The 23,750-nt window shown below is 57.3% G+C and overlaps 1 protein-coding gene across 3 annotated transcripts; it reads right to left on the bottom strand.

Moving 5' to 3' along the window:
• Positions 1–1,322: 1,322 nt before the first annotated feature.
• On the bottom strand, positions 1,323–22,774 carry MAP2K2 (mitogen-activated protein kinase kinase 2). 3 transcript variants are annotated; one of them, XM_015095886.4, is made up of 12 exons: positions 22,345–22,774; positions 18,474–18,684; positions 14,024–14,170; positions 8,993–9,070; positions 8,287–8,338; positions 8,092–8,216; positions 7,306–7,519; positions 5,409–5,473; positions 4,244–4,305; positions 3,335–3,380; positions 2,489–2,616; positions 1,504–1,617 (listed from the first exon to the last, which is right to left on the bottom strand). In XM_015095886.4, the coding sequence occupies exons 1-11, from the start codon at positions 22,434–22,436 to the stop codon at positions 2,536–2,538; spliced, it is 1,173 nt and encodes a 390-aa protein (XP_014951372.1). In that variant the 5' UTR covers positions 22,437–22,774; the 3' UTR covers positions 1,504–1,617; positions 2,489–2,535. The 3 variants fall into 3 exon arrangements, with proteins under 3 accessions (XP_004008652.2, XP_014951373.2, XP_014951372.1); XM_004008603.6 differs by lacking the exon at positions 2,489–2,616 and having other exon boundaries at positions 1,323–1,617; XM_015095887.4 differs by lacking the exons at positions 2,489–2,616; positions 18,474–18,684; positions 22,345–22,774 and adding an exon at positions 14,243–14,911 and having other exon boundaries at positions 1,323–1,617.
• Between the last annotated feature and the right edge of the window lie 976 nt (positions 22,775–23,750).

Raw genomic sequence — 23,750 nt, 5'->3', positions numbered from 1 at the left:
GCCAGTGCTGGGCGCCCACGGGCCAAGATGCTGAGTCACAGTTCACCCGTTAGGTCCCCTTCCCCCTCTGAGGCTCCGGAGGGAGCCGGGGTGCCCACAGAGCCACACCTCTGCCACTTTTAGTTATCTTTTTTATTCTTTTCTAAATTAGGTGAGATTTCAGGGGCAACAATGAAGTGGCAGAAACCTGGCTGGAAGAGCTACCAACTGGTCTTCTCTTCGGTGACCACAGAGGGGGAAAAAGCACACAGGAGACTAGAAGGGTCTCCCAGAGAAGAAAAGGATCCAGCAGCTCCCCCAGGGCCACATGCCCCCATCTTCTGCAGCCCCTCTCCAGAAACGAAGGGCTGGCGTGGCTCACCCCAGGCCCACTGCCCTCGGAGAACCTTCCTCTGAAACTTATCACAGATAAATATCAACTTGTTTCAAGCCTTCAGGAAGTATTGGGGTTGGGGGGAGGCTCAGAGCTTCATCTTCGGAGAGTCTGGAGGAAGGGAAGCCTTAGAAGAGGCCCTGCCCTCCACCACTTCCTACCGCCTGACGGCTCAGAGGCGGCCTCCACCATCGGAGGCGGGACAGCCCTGAAGGTGGAAAGGCTGGGTCTCAGCTTCGAGCCTCACACAGACCACGGCAGGGGGCCGGGCTGGGCACCCCAATGGACACTGGGAGCTGGGACAACCTCACAGCCGCCGACTCATTTCTCATCAGGTGTGGCTGGACAGTTCAAGGCCCCAAGAGAGTGACGTGCCCCAGGTGGTCACTTCTGATTTGCTGGGCGAGTGAAGGTGAAACAGACCCACCCGCCCACATCTGTCGGGTGGCAGGCGTGGGGGGAGTGGCCTTATCTGCATGATCTGCTGGGGTTTCAACCACACGACAGCTTGGAAACCCAAGGCTTCCTTTCTGCCGAGCGAGTGTCAGCTCAGGCTGCTGTCAGAAGAGTCTGCTCCCCGAAGCACAGGAGGGGACAGGAAGGTACCTCCTGGGGGGCAGGTCACGCTCTGCCAAGGACAAGCTGTGCGGCCAGAGGCAGGGGCAGCTTGAGGAGGGGAACCCATGATAGCCATCGGGGACCCAACTGTTCTTCTGGGCTGGGGGGACCACCTCCAAGGGGCAGACGCTAGGCAAGGGGCACACATCCACCCCAAGATGGCACCCCCTCTCTCTAGGGTCCGTTCCAAGGCCTCACAGCTTGGAAAGGAACAAAGCCAGTGCCGAGGTCACCATCTCCTGGGGGTTGGGCTGCCCTGGTGGAGGCGTCCACCCAGGCTGGACGGGGACCGAGACCCCAAGGATAAGGAACAAGAAGCACGACTGGCACGTTTGCTTTTTCTTTCCCTATTTTTTTTCTTTTTTCTTTAAACCTAAGGAAGCAGGATCTGAGAAGACAGCACAGCGGTATCGGCCTCCCTGGGCCTGAGGGCCACGTGTGCGTCCCCTTGGAGGGCATGGCAGGAGGGACGGGGCGGGGGAGGGGAAGGCCTGGTGGCGGCAGCAGGACCACCGTCACACGGCGGTGCGTGTGGGCGTGCTGGGCTGGTTTAGCCGCAGTGTTTTACACAACCAGCCAGCAAAATCCACTTCTTCCACCTCGGACCGCTTGATGAAGGTGTGGTTCTGAAAGGGAAGGAGTGGCCTGAGCAGTCTGGCTCTGGACAGATGGCTGGACCCCCACCCCAGGGCCAGCGACGTGGGACAGGGTCTCAGGCAAGAGGCAGGCTGCTCCGTGCCCCCTGGAGCCCAGGGTGACCCTCTGTGGGGCTCCCTGGGTGCTGCAGTGGTGTGTGGAGCAGCCTCCCTGACCCCCCCCTCACCTGACGCTAGAAGCCCCCCAGTGCGACAAACACAGATGTCCTCAGGTGTGGCCCCGTGTCACAGGGGGCAGGGCTGCCTGCGTGAGGACATCTGATCTGAACCACAGGACTCCGTGAGGACAGCAAGTTCCCCGTGCATCCTGTCCGGGGGGCAACCACCAGCTGAGGCCCCTGAGCCTGGAAATAGGGCTTGTGTGGCCGGGGAGCAGGATCGCACCTCCTCCGTCAGTTTAAGTGACCCTCACAGTCACATTTCCCATTTGGAATTGCCAGAGGTCCCTGGTTCAGAAGGGTGGGAGTCTACGCCCCCAAGCGACATCTGTCTCTTTCACCAGCTGGGGAGGCAAGACCACTCCCACCTTCCTCAAGGGGGCTCAGGCTTGGGTGAAAAAAACCAAACCAAGGGACCAGGGTCCCTGTGGTCAAGACAGCAGTCAGCCCCACCCAGCGCGTGGTGTCGCCCAGGCAGAGACCTGGATGTGGGCCTGGACTGTGTGAACTTCACAGAGCTGGGTTGGGGGAGACCGTGGGGGTTTCAAAGTTTGTGCTGCTGTTCCCTTGGTCTGTAACGTTCCACCATGAACATGGGCTTCTTTTGTCATGCATCCCCGAAACACATGTCACTGGACTCAATAAGAAGCTTCTAGAAAGAAGCAGGTTGATGCTGACCCTACCCTATAAGGTGTGCCAGGCCAGGCTCTCACTTGGGGTCACAGCAGACTTACAGCCGGGAACCGCAGCTAACACGGGTGGGCTCAGAAAGGGTACCTTTCTGGGGAAGGTGCTGGAGCAGGGGCCACAGCTGGGGAGAGAGCAACAGGACACGTCCCCAGAGGGTCAGGACCATCCTGTACAAAGGTCCTGAGGTGCAGAGCTGGAGGAAGGCTGGGCGGGGGGGCCCCTGCATGTGTGGGCAGGGCACAGAAGCCCATCAGGCTAGGTTATTCACACTTCCACATCGCAGCCACCCCAAGAGGCTGCTTCTCTCCTCTGTGGACACCTAGAATGCCTGGAAGTGTTTTCTCTCTGAGACACAAAACATATAAACAAGGGGCTGTCTGTCTTAGCATCAGGGGTGACTCAGATAGTTAGACCTGGCAATGGAGGAAGGCCTAATGTCCACAGCAGACGTGGGTGGAAGGTGCTGTGATGGCCACCTGAGGCTGGCAGGCAGCTCTGCTGGTACAAGGTCAGTTCTTGTGGCCACCTTGGTTTCCAGGACATCGAGCAGTGTGGTTTAGAGGAAGGCAGATACCCCCGCGGTGCCCCTAACGCCTCAGAAGCCAGTCATTCTGAGCCCTAGCCCTGGGCACGCAGGCCCTTCTGTCCCTGGGTAGCTGGGAGGAACTCAGATGGTCTGCATGGTACCCTCCAGTGAGCCAGGGAGACCCACATGGGTTCTGCAGCCCGCCTGGCCTCCACATGCCAGCCCACACCATCTGAGCCCACTCAGGTGTTCCCTTGGGGCACGGAGGGTCTGCTAGGGAACCCCGAATCTTCAAAATCTGGGTGTCACTCACCATGAGCATCTTCAGGTCTGCTCGCTCAGCTGGGTTCTTAATTAGGCTGTGGGTCCCAGGAGGTAGGAGAGAGAAGCGGGCAGTCAGTGCCAAGGGGAGGAGCCTGCGTCCTTCTGCCCTTGGCCGTCTGGACCGTAGGGGCGAGGGGCCCCATCGCACCCTTTGGTGTGAGAGCAGGCCTGGCCCAGGAGGGAAGAGTGAGGGCCTGGGGCCAGGACAAGAGGGAAAGGGACAGAGGGTGGGAAAGCCCCAGGCTGCTGCTCGCTCAGAGGCTCAGTAGCAACCGCAGCTAAACATCTAATAAAAAACCCCGAGCTCAGGAGTCCAAGTGTCAAAATGGATGTTTTTCCTTCAGAAAAGCAGAACTATGTAAAGGCAGTTGTTCATGGCAGCTCAGGGCTGAGTGGCGGGCCTTTAAACTGACAGCCTTCTGGGGCACCGAGAGGTTCACAGGGTGGTGGGGGATGGCAGCACCCACAGCTGCAGACTGGCTGAGGGACATGCAAGCCCGGGCTGCCATGTGTGCGGCTAAACACGCGGGGCACCTGGCAGACCAGCCCTCCAGGTCCACAGTCCGCTGGCTTGAGGCTGCATCACCCACAGAGGGCCGAGAGGGCCGCCTCCTTGAACCAAGCTTGGAAGGTTGACCTGGGAGCTGGGAGATGACAGGCTTAAAGGGCCAGCAACCTGGGGTGTGGGCTGGCAGAAAGCAGGGTGGAAATTGTGTGATTTCCAAAGAGCCTGGTTTCACTCAGGGTGGTGGGGATGAGACTCAGCAGCTTTGGGACAGGGACCAATTCTCAGGTGAGCTCTGCTCCCACCAGATGCTGCCACTGTTTAGCATCCCCAATCCCCTGGCGGTCACCCCAGGAAGCAGGCAGCCTGCTCCCCCTACCCACCCCATCTTACCATTTATTTACAAACTCCTGGAAGTCCTGGGTGAACACGCCATTGGGCAGCTTGGGAGGAGGCTGAGGGACAGACCAGATAGGTGGGAGTCAGAAGTCAAGGATGGTTTGGGAATCAGAGGGAAAGATGCCTCCTAGCCGTGCGGCCATGGGGACCCTCAGGACACCTCTCATGGAGGCAGAGGGCACCATCCCACTCCCTCTAGCAGCTTCCCTGGGAGCCCTGCTGCCTGCCCTGCACCTGGGTCGGGGTTTTCCCAGGTTTTCTTTCAAGAGCTCTCGTGTTGGGATCACAACTGGTTCTGGAGAGGAGAGGGGCCATCCCGCCTGCCCCCTCTGGAAGTGCCTAGAGTGAGCTGAAGATCTGGATCTCAGGGAGGCAGCAGCTACTGGGGTTTGGGCCTGAAAACTGGAGGAGCCCACTCCTCCAGCTCCAGGGGAGGATGTGCTAGCCGGGCCCAGGCAGCGCTGCTGAGTGTAGGAAGTGCTGTCACCAGAGCCACCCGCCCTGCTCTGTCATCAACGACCTGCTCTGAGCTGCTCACCTTGAGAGCCAAGCCTAGCCGACCCAATGCCCCAGGGCTACCAGAAACCATGTCTGTCCCAGAGGGCCCAGCACTGTGATGTGGCCATGCTGAGAGGGCTGGCTCTGGGGTCAGTTCCTGCTGGGCCCTATGCTGTTCCCCTCCTCATGCCCTGATGTACCCATCTGTACAGTGGGCATCTGCACTGCCCTCATGGGCTGGGGGCTCCCTGAGGGGAGGGGGACGCCTGAACCTTCTCTGAGGAAGTGAGAGGACGCACGACCTCACACACAGACACCAAGATGCTCAGAGAAGGAGGTGCGGGTGTCAGGGCGCCTGGGGCCCAGCACTTAGCCCCTGGGCTCAAAGTGACAATTCTGGGTTCATCTCTATAAAGATAAGAAAACAGCCCCTTGGGGAGAATAGGTCTATATATCACAGGTAGAAGTGAGGCCACACGTCTTCACACCTGGTAACATAACATCCTATTGAAGACTAGGGTCTCCATCTCTCCCTGCGGCCCCTCCCCTGCACACACTGTGGTCTACGTGTCCAATTCTCTTCTGGGGGGGATGCCTTCCAACAGCAATAGCTTACTCCTGCTGGTGTGGACAATCTGCCAGCAGGGCTCTGGGCACGCACCTCGTTCACAATGTAGTCCAGCAGCTCAAAGATCGCCATGGCCGGCCGGCTGTCCATCCCGTGACCTGCTCGGGGCAGAAACGAATTCGGGTGAGATGGCCAGGTGGCCACTGTGCTTCTGTCTGGCATCAAGGCCTGAGTGTGTGGAACACGAGGCCGACCACCCTCTTCCCACCCGGCCCGAACCAGAGGGCAGGCTCTCTGGCCCGGCTGCCCTCCTGGGAAAGGAACTTCTCTCCTGACCCTCCAGTGAATGAGAAAAAGGAAACAAACCCCAAACATGGAAACAAACAGGAACGTTGGTTGACAAGGCATACATCTGGCATGGGGCTGCGTCTGGGCTGTCCCAGATCCAAACCCCTGCTCCCTGTGCGGGCAGGGTGTTTGGCGGGGGGTGGGGGTGGGGCTGGCAGTGGGCGGGCAGCTGTGTGTATGACCTTGCCCAGACCTGTGGGCTCATAGTGGTGGCCGGCTGGGGTGGCTGACCCCTGTCTTAGACCCAGCTGGCAAGGCCTGCATTTGGCAGCTGGACTTTTGCCTTCTGTCCCCTGGCCTGAAACGGGCACTTGGGCTGGGGCCGGGCTGGGGAGGTGCTGGCAGGCGAATGGCCTGGCATAGCCCACTGCTCCTCCCTGCCTGGAAGGTTGGGGCACCATTTGGGAGTCAGGCAGGGAAAGGTGGGGCCACGGTCTGGGGACACAGATTTGGGTGGGGGAGGTTCTCCCCTCAGAGGAAGTTGCAATAGCCTAGCAGTCTGGGCATGGCAGCAGGGAAGCAGAGGGTCTGGGCTTGAAAATATTGTGAAAACCAACTGATGACACAAGTGTCTGTCCACAGCGAACAGGTGCTACGCAGTGGAATATTATGTGACCATAAAAAAGGAGCTAGGCACCAACACTTGTGACGTGGACAGGCCCCAAGCAGACACAAGACACACAGGGTGTGATTCCACTAATGGGAAACGTCTTGAACACGCCAATCCACAGAGACAGAGAGTGGGTTCCTGGCTGTCAGGGGAGGGGAGAGGGACGGGGGTTCCTTCTGAGGTGACAAGGATGCTCTGGACTCAGATAAGGTGGTGGTCGGACATCCTTGTGAAGGTACAGAAACCCAGTGTTATTAGCCTGAACTGAGTGGGTCCTTCGCTATGTGAATTCTATCCCGATAAAGCTGTTAGGAGCCAGCCAATCAACTGCAGTCCACTGCATGGTCCTCTGCTCTCAAACTTAACTCTTTTCTGGTCACTTGACTTTTGAAAAATAAAGTCACAGATCCCTAAGTGCCATTGCCTAATTATACCATCTGAGCTGTGACCTTGACCCTGACCCTGAGCCAGCCCTCAATATGGTGCAAGCATCAGCCTGAATCTCACAGGTGGCTGGTCCAGGTACCACAAGGCCTCTGCGGGATACCCCTCTTCCCGCCCACACTGGGCTGTGCAACAGGGCTGAAGCTAAGCAGCCACTGGAGGAGACCCTGAGTTGAATTCCTTTCAATCTGCACTCCCCGAAAGGCTGGGCCTGACACAGGAGAACAGCCACGGCAGGTGGTGGGTGCGAGCCTGCTTGCTGGGCAACCCTTCGGCTTTTCTGTATGCTTGAACGTTCTCGTGATAAAATGTGGGAGAAACCAGCCCCCTACCCCACCCCCGCCTTGGCTGAGGACTGAGCCTCTCAATGCAGCCAGCTGGCAGCAACAGGTGCAGCGGCCCCAGACGGGAGGGTCTGGGGCACTTGCAGTGCTGTCCCCAGAAGCCACAGGACCATCTGAGGACTGCTGACCGCAGGGAGCACGGCCCAGGGGGACAGGTGGCACTGAGAGGGGCCCGTGGGGAGGCAGCTGCCATCCCTAGGCTCTGGGGCCCATCCAAGCCGGAAGCCCCAGCCTGGAGCCCTACCGCTGATGGGGCGTCCGGGGGGCCTCGGCCGTGGTGAGATGCTGGGAGGTTCTCCTTCCGCGCCATCAACCATGGGCCGACCGAATATGGCCTCCAGCTCCTTGGCGTCCGGCGGGGGGATGGGGTACCTTCCGATGGACAGTTCCACCAGGGACAGGCCCATGCTCCAGATGTCTGACTGCACTGAGTAGTGGGTGCCTTGTAGCCGCTCCGGCTGCGGGGAGACAGGGAGAGACACCCTGAGGGTGATGAGGAGGGACTGGCACCCTGGGGTCCCCCTGCACCCTTGTCCCACTCTGGGATCCCTCCAGAGACCCAGTGACAGAAAGCAAGCCATTCCGTTTCCTCCCTCCACTCCATCCATCTGAGCTGACAGCAGCCCCCCACAGACCCACAACCCATAGCTGGACAGCACCCTGCCCAGGGACGTCTTGCTCTCAGGACAATCCCAAGACTGACTTCTCATAATTTATTCTTAAAATTGCCTGGATGGCTACGAAAATAATGCAGGACCAGTTGCCTGGCTCAGAAATTGACTGACGATTCTCCTCAACTGGACTTTTACTAGCAGCAGAGAGGAGCTGGGCAGAGAGACAGAAACCCAAGTGAGACGACGAAGGAGACTGGAAATTCAAAGGAAAGGAAAAACCCAGCAAAGATAGAAATGGCACAACAGGGAAGAGTAGGTTTCTGGAAAACCTGGAAATCGGGGAAACACTGACTGGGTTGGTGGCAGGGAGGACTGCAAAAGAGCCCGGGGGCACAGTGGGTCGAGAAAGGACTCACAGACATGTAGGACCGCGTGCCCACGAAGGAGTTGGCCATGGAGTCGATGAGCTGGCCGCTCACCCCAAAGTCACACAGCTTGATCTCCCCCCGGGAGTTGACGAGGATGTTGGATGGCTTCACGTCTGGGGGCAGAGCCAGAAGTGAGGGCACCGCCGCCCCGCAGGCCCCAAGGCCGGGGTGCCCTCCCCTTACCTCGGTGCATGATCTGGTGTTTCTCCCGGAGGTATGCCAGGCCCCGCAGAACCTGCAGGGGGGCCATAGGGTGCCATCAGGGGGACTGTCCCCAGGGCCAGGCCACAGTGGCCACGAGACAGTCACCACATCCTCGGGGTGGGAACAGTCACCCACCTCATTGACTCTCACAAAGCCCCCCGCCTGTGATGTGGGCAATGTTTTCTCCTCGTCTGAGGAGGGGGTGGGATCCCTGAGAGCTGAGACAAGGCCTGAGGTTATAACTGTCCGGCCAGCCTCCTGCCCTGGAGGTCACCCCAGCCCCAGGGGCACCCTCTGTTAAGCCGTTCACCGTTGGGACTGTGCTCAGGCTTCCCAGGCTGACAGGGTGAAGGATGGAGAGGCTGTTTCACTGAGTCAGCGAGGCCACAGTCAACGATGACAGCACCATGGGACACCACGTGTCTCGGGTCACAGCGTCTCCTCCCCCTGCCCAAGGGCTGTATGGGCTGGGGAGCGTTACCCCACTGCATGGGCAAAGGGGCCTGGCCCACTAAGGCACACAGCCGGTGGAGGCTGGCAATGGCACTTCTGCCTCTTTGAAGGGGGCCACACTGATGCCCACCACTGGCTTCCAGGGGCTCCTTGAAGCCTGATCACCTGGAAGTGGGGCGGAGCAGTAATGAACCCCGAGAGTGCAGAGCCAGGCACGTGCCTACACACTTACCGCGATGCTGACCTTGCCCAGGATCTCTTCGGGGATTCTCTTGGCTTCTTTCAACACCTGGTCCAGGGAGCCGCCATCCTGGGGACAGCACAGGGGAGAGGTGAGCTGCTCTGAGCCATTGCCAGGCCAGGGCCTCGGGACACCAGAGCAGCAGGCTGGGAAACAAACCACTTCCCAGGCTCCTGGTGAGCAGGTGCTCACTCGTGTCTGCAGGAAAGAGGCCAGACCACAGCCAGAGGCGACCCGTGGGCCCAAGGCAGGGACTCCCACTGCTTCAGGGACTCAAGAAGCGGAAAGGCTGCCACCATGTTCCCAGGCAGCTGAGCTTCCTGAAACCCAGGCCCTGGCTGGACAACAAGACTCAACCTTCCTGAGGCTGCCAGGTAGCAGCAGGCGGAGCAGAGCCACAGAGGCCAGTGCTCCACAGGCTAGAGGTCGAGCTCACAGCCGGAGCACCAGAGAGTGTACCTGAGTGGACTCGCAGCTCTGGGGCCTGAGTCCCCTTCAGCAAGCCGGCCATGGCCACGGAAAGGGGAGTGAGACCACAGGGGTGCCAGCTGCAAATGTCCAGTGCAGAAGGGAGGCCAAGCCCATGGGTTTCCTCACTGCTCCCTGGCCAAAGCCTCCCCGGCTCTTCCAGGAAGGCCTGATGGCTGAGGGGCACAGGGGAAGGGGGAGCAGGCAACAGCCACTGCTCTCTGTCCTGCTCCTGGGATGTACAGCAAAGGACCTGACACAGGTCACCCTAGTCGGTTCCCCGACCTGGGCGGGGACCCAAATCCACACGCTAATGAGGAAATGACAGAAACCCAGTGTCTTGTGCAAGGTCTTGTGCAAACGTGGAGACCACAACCCCAGGGGTCGCCGACCAGCCCACAGCACCTCTTGGCCACGCAGAAAACCCCCCAGGGTGTTTGGCAGCCAGAGCTGGACCTGTGGGATGCTGGGAGAGGTGGTTGAAATGGGAACTCGAGGCTGGGACGACAGCTTGTTTTCTCTCTCCCCTGCTCCAGGGCCCCTGTGGCCACCTGCTGCCCCAGGAGGCCTCTCACTTAGCTGGGGGGTGGAGAAGAAGCCTGCAGCCTCGGGGATGCCTAGTCCCTCTTCCTAGCACTCTGTCCCCACTGTGTCTAGTGAGAAGGGCTGTGCTGAGAGTTCTGGAAGACCCCAGGCCCTCTGACACTTTGGGAATCCATGCAGGTTCTATGGACTTGCCCCAGACTGAGGGTGAGTGGCTGTGCATGCGCCCACAGTGGGTGTGGCTGGAGAGGAACCCATGGGACCAGGCGGCCTGGTGCACCCAGCAGACAGGCTGCTGGCCCAGCCCCATTCTACATGCTTGGTGAGATGGGAATTCCTTTTCTTCTCATTAAAAAAAAAAACCCCAAAACTATTTATCTGTTTATTTTTGCCTGTGCTGGGTCTTCACTGCTACACTTGGGCTTTGTTTAGTTGCGGCAAGCAGGGGCTTTTCTTCGTTGCAGTGTGCAGGGCTTCTCATTGCGGTGGCTTCTCTTGTCGTGGAGCATGCATGGGCTTTCAAGCACAGGCTCAGTAGTTGTTGGGTACGGGCTCAGTTGCCCCATGGCATGTGGGATCTTCCTGGACTAGGGATGGAACCTGTGTTCCCCCATCCTCGCAGGCGGACTCTTAACCACTGGACTGCCAGGGAAGCCCTTCTTCTCATTTTCTCAACCTTAAAGGAATGTTTTTTCTGGAGGGCTGTGATATGTCTGTGGGTTGGTGTTCAGGGAGAACATTCATGCGGAGATGGAGGCAGGAGAGGCCCCAGGCTGGGGTCTAGAGGTGGCTCAGAACACAGTGAGGTTCTTCTTCACCTTGCCCCCAACATCAGAATGGACCATTCTATGTGAGGGGCCATCCTGGGCACCATGGGCAGCGTCCCTGCCCCCCAGAAGCATTTCCCTGGCTATGACAACCGTGAAGGGCCCCCACGTTGCCCAGTGGAGAGCCCCTGGTCCACAGCTGAGGAGACACTGGACAGGATGTGGCGTGAGAGTCCCCACAGCAAGCTCCCTCTGAGCCCGGGTCTTACTCCTTATGCATGACCGCAAGCTTTCAGTTTGCCCCTGTGTCCTCTGAGTATCCCAAAGCCCTCCGCTCATTGAGAAGGGAGCACACGAATACATGTTTTAGTACCATTTTTTTTTAAGGTTTTTTAAAATTTGTTTTTGGCTGCCCTGGGTCTTTGTTGCCACGTGAGAGCTTCTCACTGCGGCGGCCTCTCCTGGGGGTGGAGCACAGGCTCTAGAGCGTGGGCTCAGTAGCCGCGGCACACAGGCTTAGCTGCTCCAGGGCGTGTGGACTCTTCCCGGACCAGGGATTGAACCCGTGTCCCCTGCACTGGCAGGCGGATTCGTAACCACTGGACCTCCAAAGCAACCTGATACATTCCTCTTAAAAATTCAAACGCAAAAAAAAAAAAAAAAAATTCAAACGCAGATGAACTGCACCCTCATCTCCCAGCAATTCCACCAGCCTTCCCGAAGTGTGACTTATTTTCTTCCAGATTCTTCCATGCTCCTGTATACACATCCATGTGCACCCATGTGCACAGAGGAAGACCGCGTTTTCAGCCTGTCTGTCTGTCCATTCATCCGTGGGTTCGTATGACGCACACTTTTCTCCTGGAGGTCTGCTTCTCTGAAGCGTAACTGTGGGTTTCGATTCTCCCCTGGGAAGTTGCCTGCTGTCATTCTTTACCTCCCCTTTGCTGAAGGACGCATCTGATTTTTCATTATTGTAGAAAAGGGACTGCATTCTTTGGTAGATTTGACTGCAGGCCAAGAAATACCAAGAGGTGCCTCTGAGCGGTCTGTCAGCTGCTCCCTGGCCGCTGCGGCCCCGAGACACCACTGTCCACTGGTCCAGGTCCTTGCTTCCCCTAGGAACAGGTCTGGATGCCAGGGTAGCTGCGAATTCTGCTGTTTTCCGCACTGGCAGGTGAGTTTCTCCTTCTGGGCTGAATTGAGGCTGCTCATCACAGCCAGGGGGCTTTTCCCACAAGCTAGAGCTGGAAGCTCTCTGGTGGGAGAGGAGAACCAAAGAGCAGGACCCTGCGTACAGGCAAAACCTTGCCTCATCCTCACCCCTTCGGACAGACACAGTGTGACATTCTTCCAGAGTCCCGCGAAGGGAGGTGGGGGGACTGAGAGTGCCCTGTCACCACTAAGTGTAGGATCCCAAGGGCATGACTGGTTCAGGCTCTCTCACCGCTGCCTGTTGTCTTGTCCTTCCTCACACCCTCCCCGCCCAGGGCGCCCCCTCCCTAAGGCACAGCTCTGTGGGCCCTCACCTGTTAGCAGAAAGCAGGGTGTGCAGGCCACACTGAAGCCCATGTTCTTGGAGTTTACGTGTGACCTACGTGTCCACCTCTTATGCTTGCTATGAAAGTGAACCAGAAGAGCCCAACCAGGAGCTTAAAGCACAAGCCCAGCAAGCAAAGAGAATCTAGCATCTCCCCAGCATCATGTGTACTCCAGGAAGAAGCCTCACAGGAACTGATGCTTCACACCCACTGAGAGTGGAGAGGGAAGAGGAGGGGCAGGGCTGGGATGCTGCCTCTCCTCTGCCAGGAGAGAGGAGCCTCCTGACTCAGGATATCCAGGGAGCAGGGGTAGGGGTGGCTGAAGAGGAGGTAGGGGGATGTCCCTGGTGGTTTCACAGCATCTTAATGACCCCGTGCTTCCAAAGCGGGGAGTGCAGGTTTGATCCCTGGTCGGGGAACTAAGATTGCACATGCTATGCCTGTGTGCTGTGGCCAGGAACACAGAGGAGGTGGAGGTGGGGAGGGAAGAAGGAGAGAGGTGGGGGTGGGAGTGGGGGGTTCATTACAATACAGCAGAGGCCCCCTCAGACCAGAGTGACCTCACGTCCATTTCTCACCCTAACTCTTCCTGACTCTCATCTGCAAGGAGGTGGCCAGGTGGGCGGGCAGATATGACCGCCTTCTCCCCAGTGAGGAAAGGGCACCCACTGGGCACTGCCAGGTGGGGGCAAAGCAGCTGTGGGGAGAACCCTCCCCGTGGCTCACAAGCATTCCTGGTGGGCTCTTGCTCAAATTCGTTTCCTGACTTCATTACAAAACCATCAGAGAGGACAGTGCGCTGGAGGCCGGGCCTAACAGAAGCTGCCTGCTGAAAGCCACACTGCATCCTGGTTTTGCAAGGGCCCCCAAGGGCTGGGGCCTGGACAGCTGGGCTCGGGCAGGGCTCTACCTGCCGAGGGCGGGTGGCAGAGGGCCGGCAATGTTTCCTCCAGGGGCCTTCAGCTCTGACCACTTCTGCTTTCATGACATTCAATCCCACCCATTTCTGAGCCTTGAGACCAGAGTTCCTTAATGACAGGGCGCATAGGAATCAGTCGTGGTTTAAAGGAGATGGGCGCCCACCCTCCACTGCAGAGGCCTGGTCCCCACAGGCCTGAGCTGGGGGTCCAGAACTGTGTCCCAGACCACGCACTTTGGCTAGAGGACATGTGGGAAGGAGCAGTCAAGCATTTCTTCAAGCAGCCCTCCCCAGGTGGGCTTGCTTAGGTTCACAGACTTTCCTGGTTTTTTTTTTTTTTTTGGCTGCACCACACAGCATGTGGGATCTTAGTTCCCTGACCAGGGATTGAACTCCCGTCCCCTGCAGCAGATGCGCAGAGTCTTCACCACTGGACCACCAAGGAAGTCCCAGGTGCAAGGACTTTCAATGTAGCATTATTCGTAACGCGGCAGGGACTGGGAACAACCTCAGTGTCCACCAACAGTGCTTCATAAATCACCCGGTGGGTGCACATGGATGCCGGGGTGACCAACAGAGGGAACAAGATGGGGCCAGCTCTGAGCCCACAGAGAGCAGTGTCTCCCATGGATCCGGGGAGAAAGCAAAATGGAGAGGAGGCTACGTGGTGCTTAAGAAACGAAGGAAGCTATGTGCAGTGTGTACACAGCTGCACCGCCTCCCCACTGCGCTGGGCCCCCCGGAACAGGCCAGGGCTCTGGGGGGTGGGGGAGGGCGGGCTCACCATGTGTTCCATGCAGATGCTGATCTCGCCGTCGCTGTAGAAGGCCCCGTAGAAGCCCACAATGTACGGGGAGTTGCACTCGTGCAGCACCTGCAGCTCTCGGATGATCTGGTTCCGGATGGCCGGCTTGATCTCCAGGTGGATCAGCTGCGGGAAAGAGGGGCGCGGGGTCAGGGCCGCACCGCTGAGGGGGCGGGAAAGGAGGGGTCATCCACCTACCTGGGCGCTGAGGACGCACACCCAAGAGCAGACTTGAACAGGAATGTTCACAGAATCTGGAAGATGGGAGCAACCTGTACGCCCTGAATCAACTGAAGGAGGGACAGGCCGAGGATGCTGTCCCTCCACGCATATGAGCATCACTCAGCCATGACGAGGAGAGAAGCCCCGACACTCGCTACCACATGGATGCGGCCTGAGAACATAACGCTAAGTGAGAGGAGCAGACACAGAAGGACACACAGGGTGTGATTCCATTAAAGGGAAACATCCAGAACAGGCTGACCCTCAGTCACAGAGAGCGGGTCTCTGGTTGCCAGGGCCTGAGGGTGGGGCAGGGGAGTGACTGTTCATGGGGATGGAATGCATCTTGGGGTAATGAAAATGTTCTCAAATTGATGATGGTGATGGATGCACAGCTCCACGAATATACTAAAAATCACTGAGTTAAATACTCTAAAAGGCTCAACTGTATGGTAGGTGAATTACATCTCATTAAAGCTACTTAAAAAAAGTATCATCAGAGGCAACACTATCCACTTGGTTACAGGGGGAGCTCTGTGAACCAAATTGTGCAGTGTCACCCATCCAGGAGCAGACCCAGCAGTGCCCTGTTCAACAGGGCAATTGCTTCACCGCTGCCCCTCATCGGGGTGGGTTCCCCTTCCCCTGACAGCCGAGAGACCACAAAGAGCCTTCTGCTGCCCCCCCCCCCCCCGGGAGCCTGGCTCCCCATCCCCTTGAGTCCAAGTCGACAGAAAGGATTGTCACCAAATTCATCACGATACCTGGAAAGATGAGGAAGGAAATGACCACCTAGAGATGCAGAAGACAGCTGACAAGGGGCCCAGAGTAATGCCCAGCTACAAACCCCAAGGAAGCCAAGATTCCCCGCATGGTGGGAGAGAGCCAGGCTGTGGATCCTTGACCTGGCTGCTCAGAGTCCCAGGTGCCCAAGCCATCATGATACCACAAGGAAACAGTATAATTCCCACCCACCCCTGTCAGAGGCAGAGCCAGAGCCCAGGTATCTGAAAGTGACCAATTTAAGACATTTCTGTGGAGTTGATTACACGCAGGGCCAGTGATGAGCAGACAGCAGAGAAGGTCCTGCTTGGAGGGGACATGCCACCGGGAATGGGCGAGACACAGGCAGAGCAACCCCAGGTGGTAGAGGTGCTGATAGAGGAATCAGACAGGTGGGACCCAGGATTCCAGTAACACGGAAGCCAGGCCTCAAAGGATGGGTGGGACTCAGCCAGATGGACAAGGGAAGGTGGGGGTGCCAGGTGGAAGGACAGAGAGCTGCCTGTTGGAGGGGTGTGAGCGGAGTTCAGGGGGCACAGTGTATGTGTGTGACCCACATGAATGCCCCTTAAAACCTGAAGAACTGTGGAAGACTCTGGCAACACAGTGCCTGGTACCCACGAGGCCCCCAGGCAAAACCTCCCACCCCTACTTGAAGGTTGCCTGCAGAGCCGAGCTCTGGTTGCAGGCCCTTGGACAGCATGCCTTCCCACAGCCACCCCCAGCAGGATGGTTCTCTCTTGTGAGGGGACACCCAGCTCGTGCCCACAGACTAGGTCAACTGCAAAGAACAGACCCAAGAGGATTCAAGCCCAAGCCAGACACCAACCAGCTCAGCCTCAGGTCCTCAGTAGAACAGAGCTGCTGGTCTACAGGCACAGGAGTGCACACTGAGGTTTTGTGCCAGCTTTGACTCAGGGCCATCACTCCAAAGAAGGGGGCCAGTGTTGGGACGTGGCCTTGGGTAGGCCTGTAACTCCGTTCTTAAAGCCAGAGGGGCTGAGGGCAGGAACACACACAGAGGCTGAACACACATTCCTTTGCTGGGAGCACAGGAAGTCAGGAGAGCCACGTGGGCGCAACACACTCCCGGGACTCGAGCCTGGGGCTCTCACTAAGATGCAGGAGGAGTAGGGACGCCACTCTGGAGTCCAGAGAACATTTGGAGACCAGCTCCCTTGGGTCTTGTGGGACTGGTCAGGATACTGCCCTGCCCATCAGAGGGCCAGGAGGGACCACAGCCCAGAGCAGGATCCCTGCTGATCCTGACAGCCAGCCCCACCTTCACCCTTACACCTGGGCCATCTGATAAGCTCACACCCTTGGAATGTGTGGAATTCAGACTCAGCTTCCTGGGAACTCAGAATTCTACCAAGGGTAGTGGAGGAAGGCGGTCATTGAGCCTCAAAAACCACTGTCATGTCCATTTCCCCACCTGTGTCCTTGGCTGGATGCCGGCAAACAGGCCTTTGGGGTGAACTGGCTCTCCAGGAGCTCTGGACCCCCACAGACCGGTTGAGGGCTCCAGGGCCACCGGGGAAGGTCTCCCTGAACTGTGTGACCCTGGGTAGGTGGCTGCACAGGCCACAGGCAACCAGAGGAGATCACGCCTGATGCGGAACAAAATCTGAGACCCACTCCCCTCAGTTTTTGGACCCTTCTTTTTTTTCTTTCTTTTTTTGGACTCAGTTTCCCAACAAGGGAGCAAACCCTGGCCCTGGCAATGAAAGTGCCAAGTCCTAACCACTGGACTGCTAAGAGGAGTCCCTTCCCCTCCCTCCCCCTCCAAAGTTTTTATTTTCAAAGGATTATAGAAGCTCAGGAAAGTTGCAAAAACAGCAAAGAGAATCTGTGACTGAGGTGGGAGTCAAAGCTGGGGCACAGACATACATGGGGCAGGGCTCCTAGCTAGACTACACCTGCCCATCTCTCCAACTTTAAACTCTGAAGCTCCACTTCACAGGCTTTAAGGAAGCTATAGACAAATTCTCTTACATAAGTCAGGTTATCTACCACCTGGAAGAGTCCTGGCCAGCCTGAAGACCCTTCCGACCCTGAGGAGCACTCTGAGTCCAAGTCCCTCCCATCCCCCACTGCTGTCTGAATTTCATGGCTGCCCTTCTGCTCCCTGGAGTAGGGGGCGCTTCAGGTAGAGCAGGGGTTTCTGGGGCTGCTCTGGTTTGGAAAAGGAGGCCTGTGGAAAGCAGACAGAAATAGAAAACGAGGGGCTGTACACTTCAGGAGGGAGGAGCTCGGCAGGCAGAGGGACAGCCAAGTGACAGACCCCAGCGGAAACCCTAAACACACGTCTCCCAGGAAAGGCAGGCCCTGTGCAGATCCCCCGTCACCAGGGTATGGGGTGGTCAAGTGTCTAAGAATGCGGTTTGGAAATCATGGGGTCCAGATGATGGGATCCAAACGGGGGCTTTCTACATCTGAAGGAAGACGACTGTATGAATTGAGTCACCCATCAACACAATGGCCCTGGGGACGTGTGCAGGAGCCACTGACCTCCTCCTGTTCCCTACCCCCAACATCTCTCAGGGACCCTCCCCCACAGACCAGCAGGGCAGCCGCACAGCAGCCCCAACGAGGGACGTCTCAGCATCAGGGTCTGCACTGAACAGGGAGGTTCACAGGATGGTCACTTCACATGACCCCGTGGTAAGGCCACGGCACCCAGTTGTTGGGTCAGGCACCCATCTAGACGTCACTGTGGAGGTATTTTTAGATGTGATTTAACACAGGAATCATCAGATTCTCAAGGAAGCAGATGACCCTCTAAGTGGTGGGCCTTATCCAATCAGGTGAAGGCCTTCCAAGAAGGGATGGGGATCCACCTCCAGATTCAGCTCTTCCCTGGGTCTGCAGCCCACAGGCCTGTCCTGCCAACTTCAGACCTGCCAGCCCCTATGACTGCCTGAGCCAGTGTCCACTCTTCCCCACCATGTCCCCAGTGGTTCCCTCTCTCTGAAGAACACTGGCTAACACACGTCGTTTGGACCCCATCCCCCAAAGGTGACCGTCGCTCCCAGCAGCTGGTCTTGGTGGGCAGGGTTTTCTTCCGGCTCTGATGTCAGGGGGCAGCCGGCTCTAAGGGCACCTGACTCTCCTCTCTTCCATCTGCTCCTTTCTCAAGCCAGTCCATTCCTGTGAATCTGAATTGCAGCCATAGCCAGGAAGGCAAAGGGCAGTTTTAGAGGAGGAGCTGCATGAGGCAGGCCTGCATTGCCACAATCTAATTAGAACCCAAGCTGGGGGGTGGGGCCTCTGAGCCTAGGAGCCAATCGGAAAGCAGATGCCTGCACCCTTCACCCTTCCCTCCCATCTCCAGGGAGCCTGCCTGGACTGCTGCCCCCCCCCACCCCCCGCACCCACACAGCACGCGGACAGAGCAGCCGCCCCACTGCCAGCTGCGGCTCACCTTTCTGGCCATGATGAGGCCCGAAGGTCTGTGCTGGACCTTGGTGACCACTCCACCATTGCCGGCTCCCAGCTCGGAGATCCGTTCGAAGTCATCGTCCTTGAGCTCGCCAACCTTGGCCTTCTGGGTAAGGAAGGCTTCCAGCCGCTTCTTCTGCTGCTCGTCGAGCTCTAGCTCCTCCAGCTTCTTCTGGAGGTCCACCAGGTGTGCTCTGCAGAGACCCCGAGGGCAAGGGTGAGCGAGAGTGTGGGAGCCACCAGGAGATGACTCGGTCTGGGCCAGGGTCACTGAGCCACCACTGCATCCCGTGCCCTGGGGTTTGGGGCCAGCAGGTGAATCAGACTTGACTCTTGTGCTTCAGGAGCCTACCATCTGGTAGGAAAGACAGACAATCCACAGACACACAGCCAGCCTCCCAGAGAACCAGCCACCCCTCACCACATCATAAAGGTTAGATCTCGGGGATGAGCTGTAGGTCGATGGCTCTGATATCAGATCCAGGAGGCCTCTTTCCTGACACAAAGGCTCAGACCACACGGGAAGGAGATGAAGGAACCATGGGGAGATGCCCAGGGGTCAGGGAGTGGAGGTCCCCAGGATTTTTCATGAGGATGGAGGAGCAAACTGAGACTCAGAGTGGCCTCAGAGCAAGGAACCAGAACCTAGGGGAGGACGATAAGAAGCTGCTACACCCGTGCCTCTAATTTAAATGGATTACACACAGCCACTGGACGGGGAAAGACAGGGGCATAATTTATAAATGGTGCGGACAAATGCAGGGCATTCCGTTCCGCCAGCCCGCGCTTATTATATCCCAAGCACTACTGTAAACACTAAGCATTTATACGCACACACATTCCTAGACCTGGTGATTAAAAACCAACCACATATATGGCACTTTATTGGGTGATTCAGGGAACTTTCAAAGGAAATGTTGACAGTATGCTATTTTCCCTGGTGACTTGACTTTGAACCAATTCCTGGAGTTAAAGGCAGCTCCCTGTAACAGGCAGGTGGACGCCAGCTCAATGCTCAGTGCCCGGAGGACTAACTCGGGGCTGCCCGAAAGAGAACAGGGACGTCCCTGGTTGTCCAGGCGTTAAGAATCCCCTGGACAAGAATCCCCTGCCTTGCAATGCAGGGGACGTGGGTTCAATCTCTGGTTGGGGAACTAAGACCCCACATGCCGTGGAGCAACTAAGCCTGCAGGCCACAACTAAAGATCCCACGTGCCACAACTAAGACCAGATGCAACCAAATATATATATATATATTTTTTTTAAGAAAAAGAACATAAGCTATGTGTGCAATTAAAAATTTTCTAGCCACATTAAAAAAAAAATCAGGTGAAATGAACTAATCTGGAAAGCATATTATGCTTTCAGCTCCCCTGAATTTGGACACACCATGTGTCAAGGGCTGGCATGGCCAGGGGCTCTAGCCAAACAGTGAGTGCAGCTCTAGAGAAGAAGAGGCCCCCCAGCCACCACTCCCCAGGGCATTTATACAATTTATTAATTTATTTAGCAGCTGCACTGTGCAGCACATGGGATCTTAGTTCCCCAACCAAGGATCAAACCTGTGTCCCCTGCAGTGGAAGCTCAGAGCCCTAACCACTGGGCATCCAGGGAAGTCCATCTCCAGGGCATTTAGGCCAAAGCTGACCGCCCAGCTCGGGGAGACCTTGTAGGGGGGGATTCAAGCAGGAGATAAAGGGGCAGACTGGAGTTCTGGCAGGAACCTTCCAATCCCCAAGATCAATCATGACTTGCCTACAACTTAAAGAGATGTGAGCAAAAGGACACCCTGGAGCAAGATGACCTGCCGCTGAGTGATGTCAACCAGAGCAGGTAGCAAGAAAAGGTTGCTGGGAGGTAGGTGCCACATCACGAGCAGGTACCAGAGCTTTAACCAGTTTGCTGAGTTCTCATGATCCTCCTGGGAGGCGAGTCTCTTGCAGACCCCAGCCCACAACGGAGGGAGAAGGCTCAGAAGGTGGGTAACCTGTCTGAGGATCACAGGCAAGCAAGTGGCACAGGCTGGAGTGAATGACACCTGTGTCCAGTCTGCCTGCAAAGCCCGGGCTCACGGGAGCGGCCGCCTGAGCCGGGACCTGGATAAAGGGGGAAGAAGGATGCAATGGACAGAGGAGAGGAGGCAAAGGAGTAGTATGTGCCACGACTCCTCCACTGAAGGACTGAAGAGGCAGGTTTTGTGGCCAGACCCTCAGACCTTGGAAAGTCTTCAGCCTGCCAACAGACATCTAAAATGCATTCTGGAGTCAGCTGATTAATCCATCTTACATTTAATGGCAACTCCACTGTGGTTATTAAAAAACAAAACAACACTCTGGAATTCCAATGGCCGGCTTCTTCTACTGGGGCAATTTTTGAAGGGATGGAAATCACAGATCACATTTTAAGAAAAAAAGAGAGACAGCAACTATGATGAAGGAGCTCTCTTGTAAGAATAAGTGGATTTTTTTGGAGGGTGGGGGTTGCTGAGCCACACTGCTTGTGGGATCTTAGTTCCCTGACCAAGGATCGAACCTATGTTTCCTGCATTGGAAGCTCAGGGTCTTAACCGCTGGACTGCCAGAGAAGTCCCTAGAATAAGTGAATTTTTTGAGAATCAGGAACGCATCCCCACATTGAGCTGCCCTCGGTGACAGAGAAAGATGTGAACTCACACACATGTGCATCAAGGCGCTCCTCCTTCATTTGGTTACAGGCAGGCCAAGTCCCCTGAGAGGCAGCAAAATGCCACTGGCCCATCACCTCTGGGTTCTCACAGATCACACCATACACAAGGCACACGGACCCAGGCCAGGGCTTTCTAGGACGTTCCTGCTCCACTCCAGCATGGAGACCCGAAGCGGGGAGGTCAGGGATGTGCTCTGAAGACAAGTCTACCATCCGGTAACCCCAAAGGCCCAGGTTCTTTCTCTGTCCCCTTCTTTCCCCTCAGGTCCTCCCATCCCCCTCCGTGGCCTCAAACCACCACCACCACTTCTCCAGCCCCTCAAGGATTTGTTAATCCATTCAATTCAGAATCTCTCTGTTCATTTGCTTTCAGCGGTCCCAGCAGGCCCCCTGACTTCTTTCTTGCTCCGAGTCCTCCCCACCTCTGGCCCTCCAAATCCCCCTCGCTCCCCACTTCTCCAGCCTCTCTGCCCCTGTCAGGACGCCTCACCATTCTCGTCAGGTTCAGCAGCTCCTCTTCCCACCAGCAAAATCTTCTCAGGCTCCCTTCCCCCCAAATTCCCTGAGACCCTCCCTCATCTCTCAGGCACCCTCTTCCCCTTTTCTTGGACCCCCACCCCCACCCCATGCTCACTCCCAGGGACCCTGCCAGCCCCATCCTCTCCTTTCAGGAACCCCATGCGCCCCGTTCTTAGAATGCAAGGACCCCTTTCTTCCCTCTACATCACTACTAAGGGACTCCTCCCCCTTCCTCCGATTTCACCACTAGGGACCCCTGACCCATCCTCTCCCCTCAGGTGAGGATCACTACCAGAGCTTCACTCTGTAGGGCCTCATATCCCCGTCTCATCCCCGCAGGGACCGATTCACTATCAGACCATCATCTCCCAGCAAGAACCCTGCCAGAGCCCAGTTTCACCACTCAGGGACCCCCTCCCGCCAATATCATACTCAGAGTCCCTCATCCTCTCCTCTCCTCTTCAGAGATCCCTCCTCCGATCTTACCTGGGCCCTCTCCTCTCCTTTCAGATCTTCCCAGATCTCGCTGCTCGGGGCCTCTCCCCTCTTCTCTCCTCGACCCCGTCCCCAGACCTCGCGACTCTGGGACACCCCCCCCACACACACACACACATCCTGTCCTCTCCCCGGCCCCGGCCCGGCCCACTCACTCGGAGGCGCCCTCGCTGGTGGGGGACGGACCCTCGGCAATGGCGGGGTTGATGGTGAGCGCCGGCAGCACCGGCTTCCTCCGGGCCAGCATCGGGGCTCCGCGGGCCGGCGGCGGCGGCGGCACCTCTAGCCGGGGCCCATAGGGGGCGGGCCGGGAGCGGGCGGTACCGACGCGAGCCGGGGGCTGCGGCCGCGGCCTAGGCCGGCGCCGAGGCGACGAGGATGGGCGGTCCTGCGGATCTGGGCCGAGGGGCCCCAAAGGTCGCCGGGGCTGAAGCCGCGGGATCGGGACCGCCGCAGCCACCGAAGCCGGACAGGGGCTGACGCTGCAGCAGAAGCCCGGGAGGCGTAGGGAGGGGAGGGGGAGCTACGAGATCGCGGGCCGGCCTCTCGCGAGAGCCACCACCTGGGGAAGCCGCGCCGGGACACGCCCCTCGCCCCGACGCGTGCGCATCAGCTTGAGGCCGCCTCCTCGAAAGGAAAAGGGGCGGAGATGGACGCGAGACGGTGCCCGGAGCGTGCGCACTCACTCGCCTCCACCGACCGAATGCGCATGCGCCTGGGGCACCAGGAAGGGGCGCAGGGGGAGGCAGGGCGAGACTGAGGATGGGGTGGGCAGGTGTGCGTGGGGGAGATGTCAGCTCTTCAGAACCTTGCGGTTTCCAGACTGGGACTGCGTGAGCCAGCAAAATCCTCAACAGTTGTGAGACACTTAAGTTGTCAGAGTCGAGTCAAGACTTTTTGCTAATTATGAAGATGTCCTGTAAATTCATAATGTCAGTTACCATCATTCTTTCATGAAAGAGACGTCATTTAAAAACTTTGTTGTTGTGAGTATACCTAATGTAAAACTTACCACTGTTAAGTGCATGGCTCAGTGGCATTAACGTTCACGCTGTTTTGCAACCATCCCCGCAAACATCTCCAGAACTTTCTCAGTTTCCAAACTGAAACTTCGTCCCCATGAAACACTGACTCCCCCAGACCTCCACTCTATAGTAATTGTCCTTTGTGACTGGCTTATTTCATTCAGTGTAATATCCTCAAGGTCCATATATATCCTCAAGGTCCATTTACATTCTCGCGTGTGTCAGAATTTCTTTCCTTTTTAAGGCTGAATAGTGTTCATGGTCGGAGAAGGCAATGGCACCCCACTCCAGCACTCTTGCCTGGAAAATCCCATGGATGGAGAAGCCTGGTAGGCTGCAGTTCATGGGGTCGCTGAGGGTCAGACACGACTGAGAGACTTCACTTTGACTTTTCACTTTCGTGCATTGGAGAAGGAAATGGCAACCCACTCCAGTGTTCTTGCCTGGAGAATCCCAGGGACGGGGCAGCCTGGTGGACTGCCGTCTATGGGGTCGCACAGAGTCGGACACGACTGAAGTGACTTAGCAGCAGCAGC

This window comes from Ovis aries, chromosome 5 (assembly GCF_016772045.2).
Source record: "Ovis aries strain OAR_USU_Benz2616 breed Rambouillet chromosome 5, ARS-UI_Ramb_v3.0, whole genome shotgun sequence".
Lineage (NCBI taxonomy): Eukaryota > Metazoa > Chordata > Mammalia > Artiodactyla > Bovidae > Ovis > Ovis aries.
The sequence above is the reverse complement of the archived record's forward strand: the minus strand, read 5'-3'. Positions and strand labels throughout refer to the sequence as shown.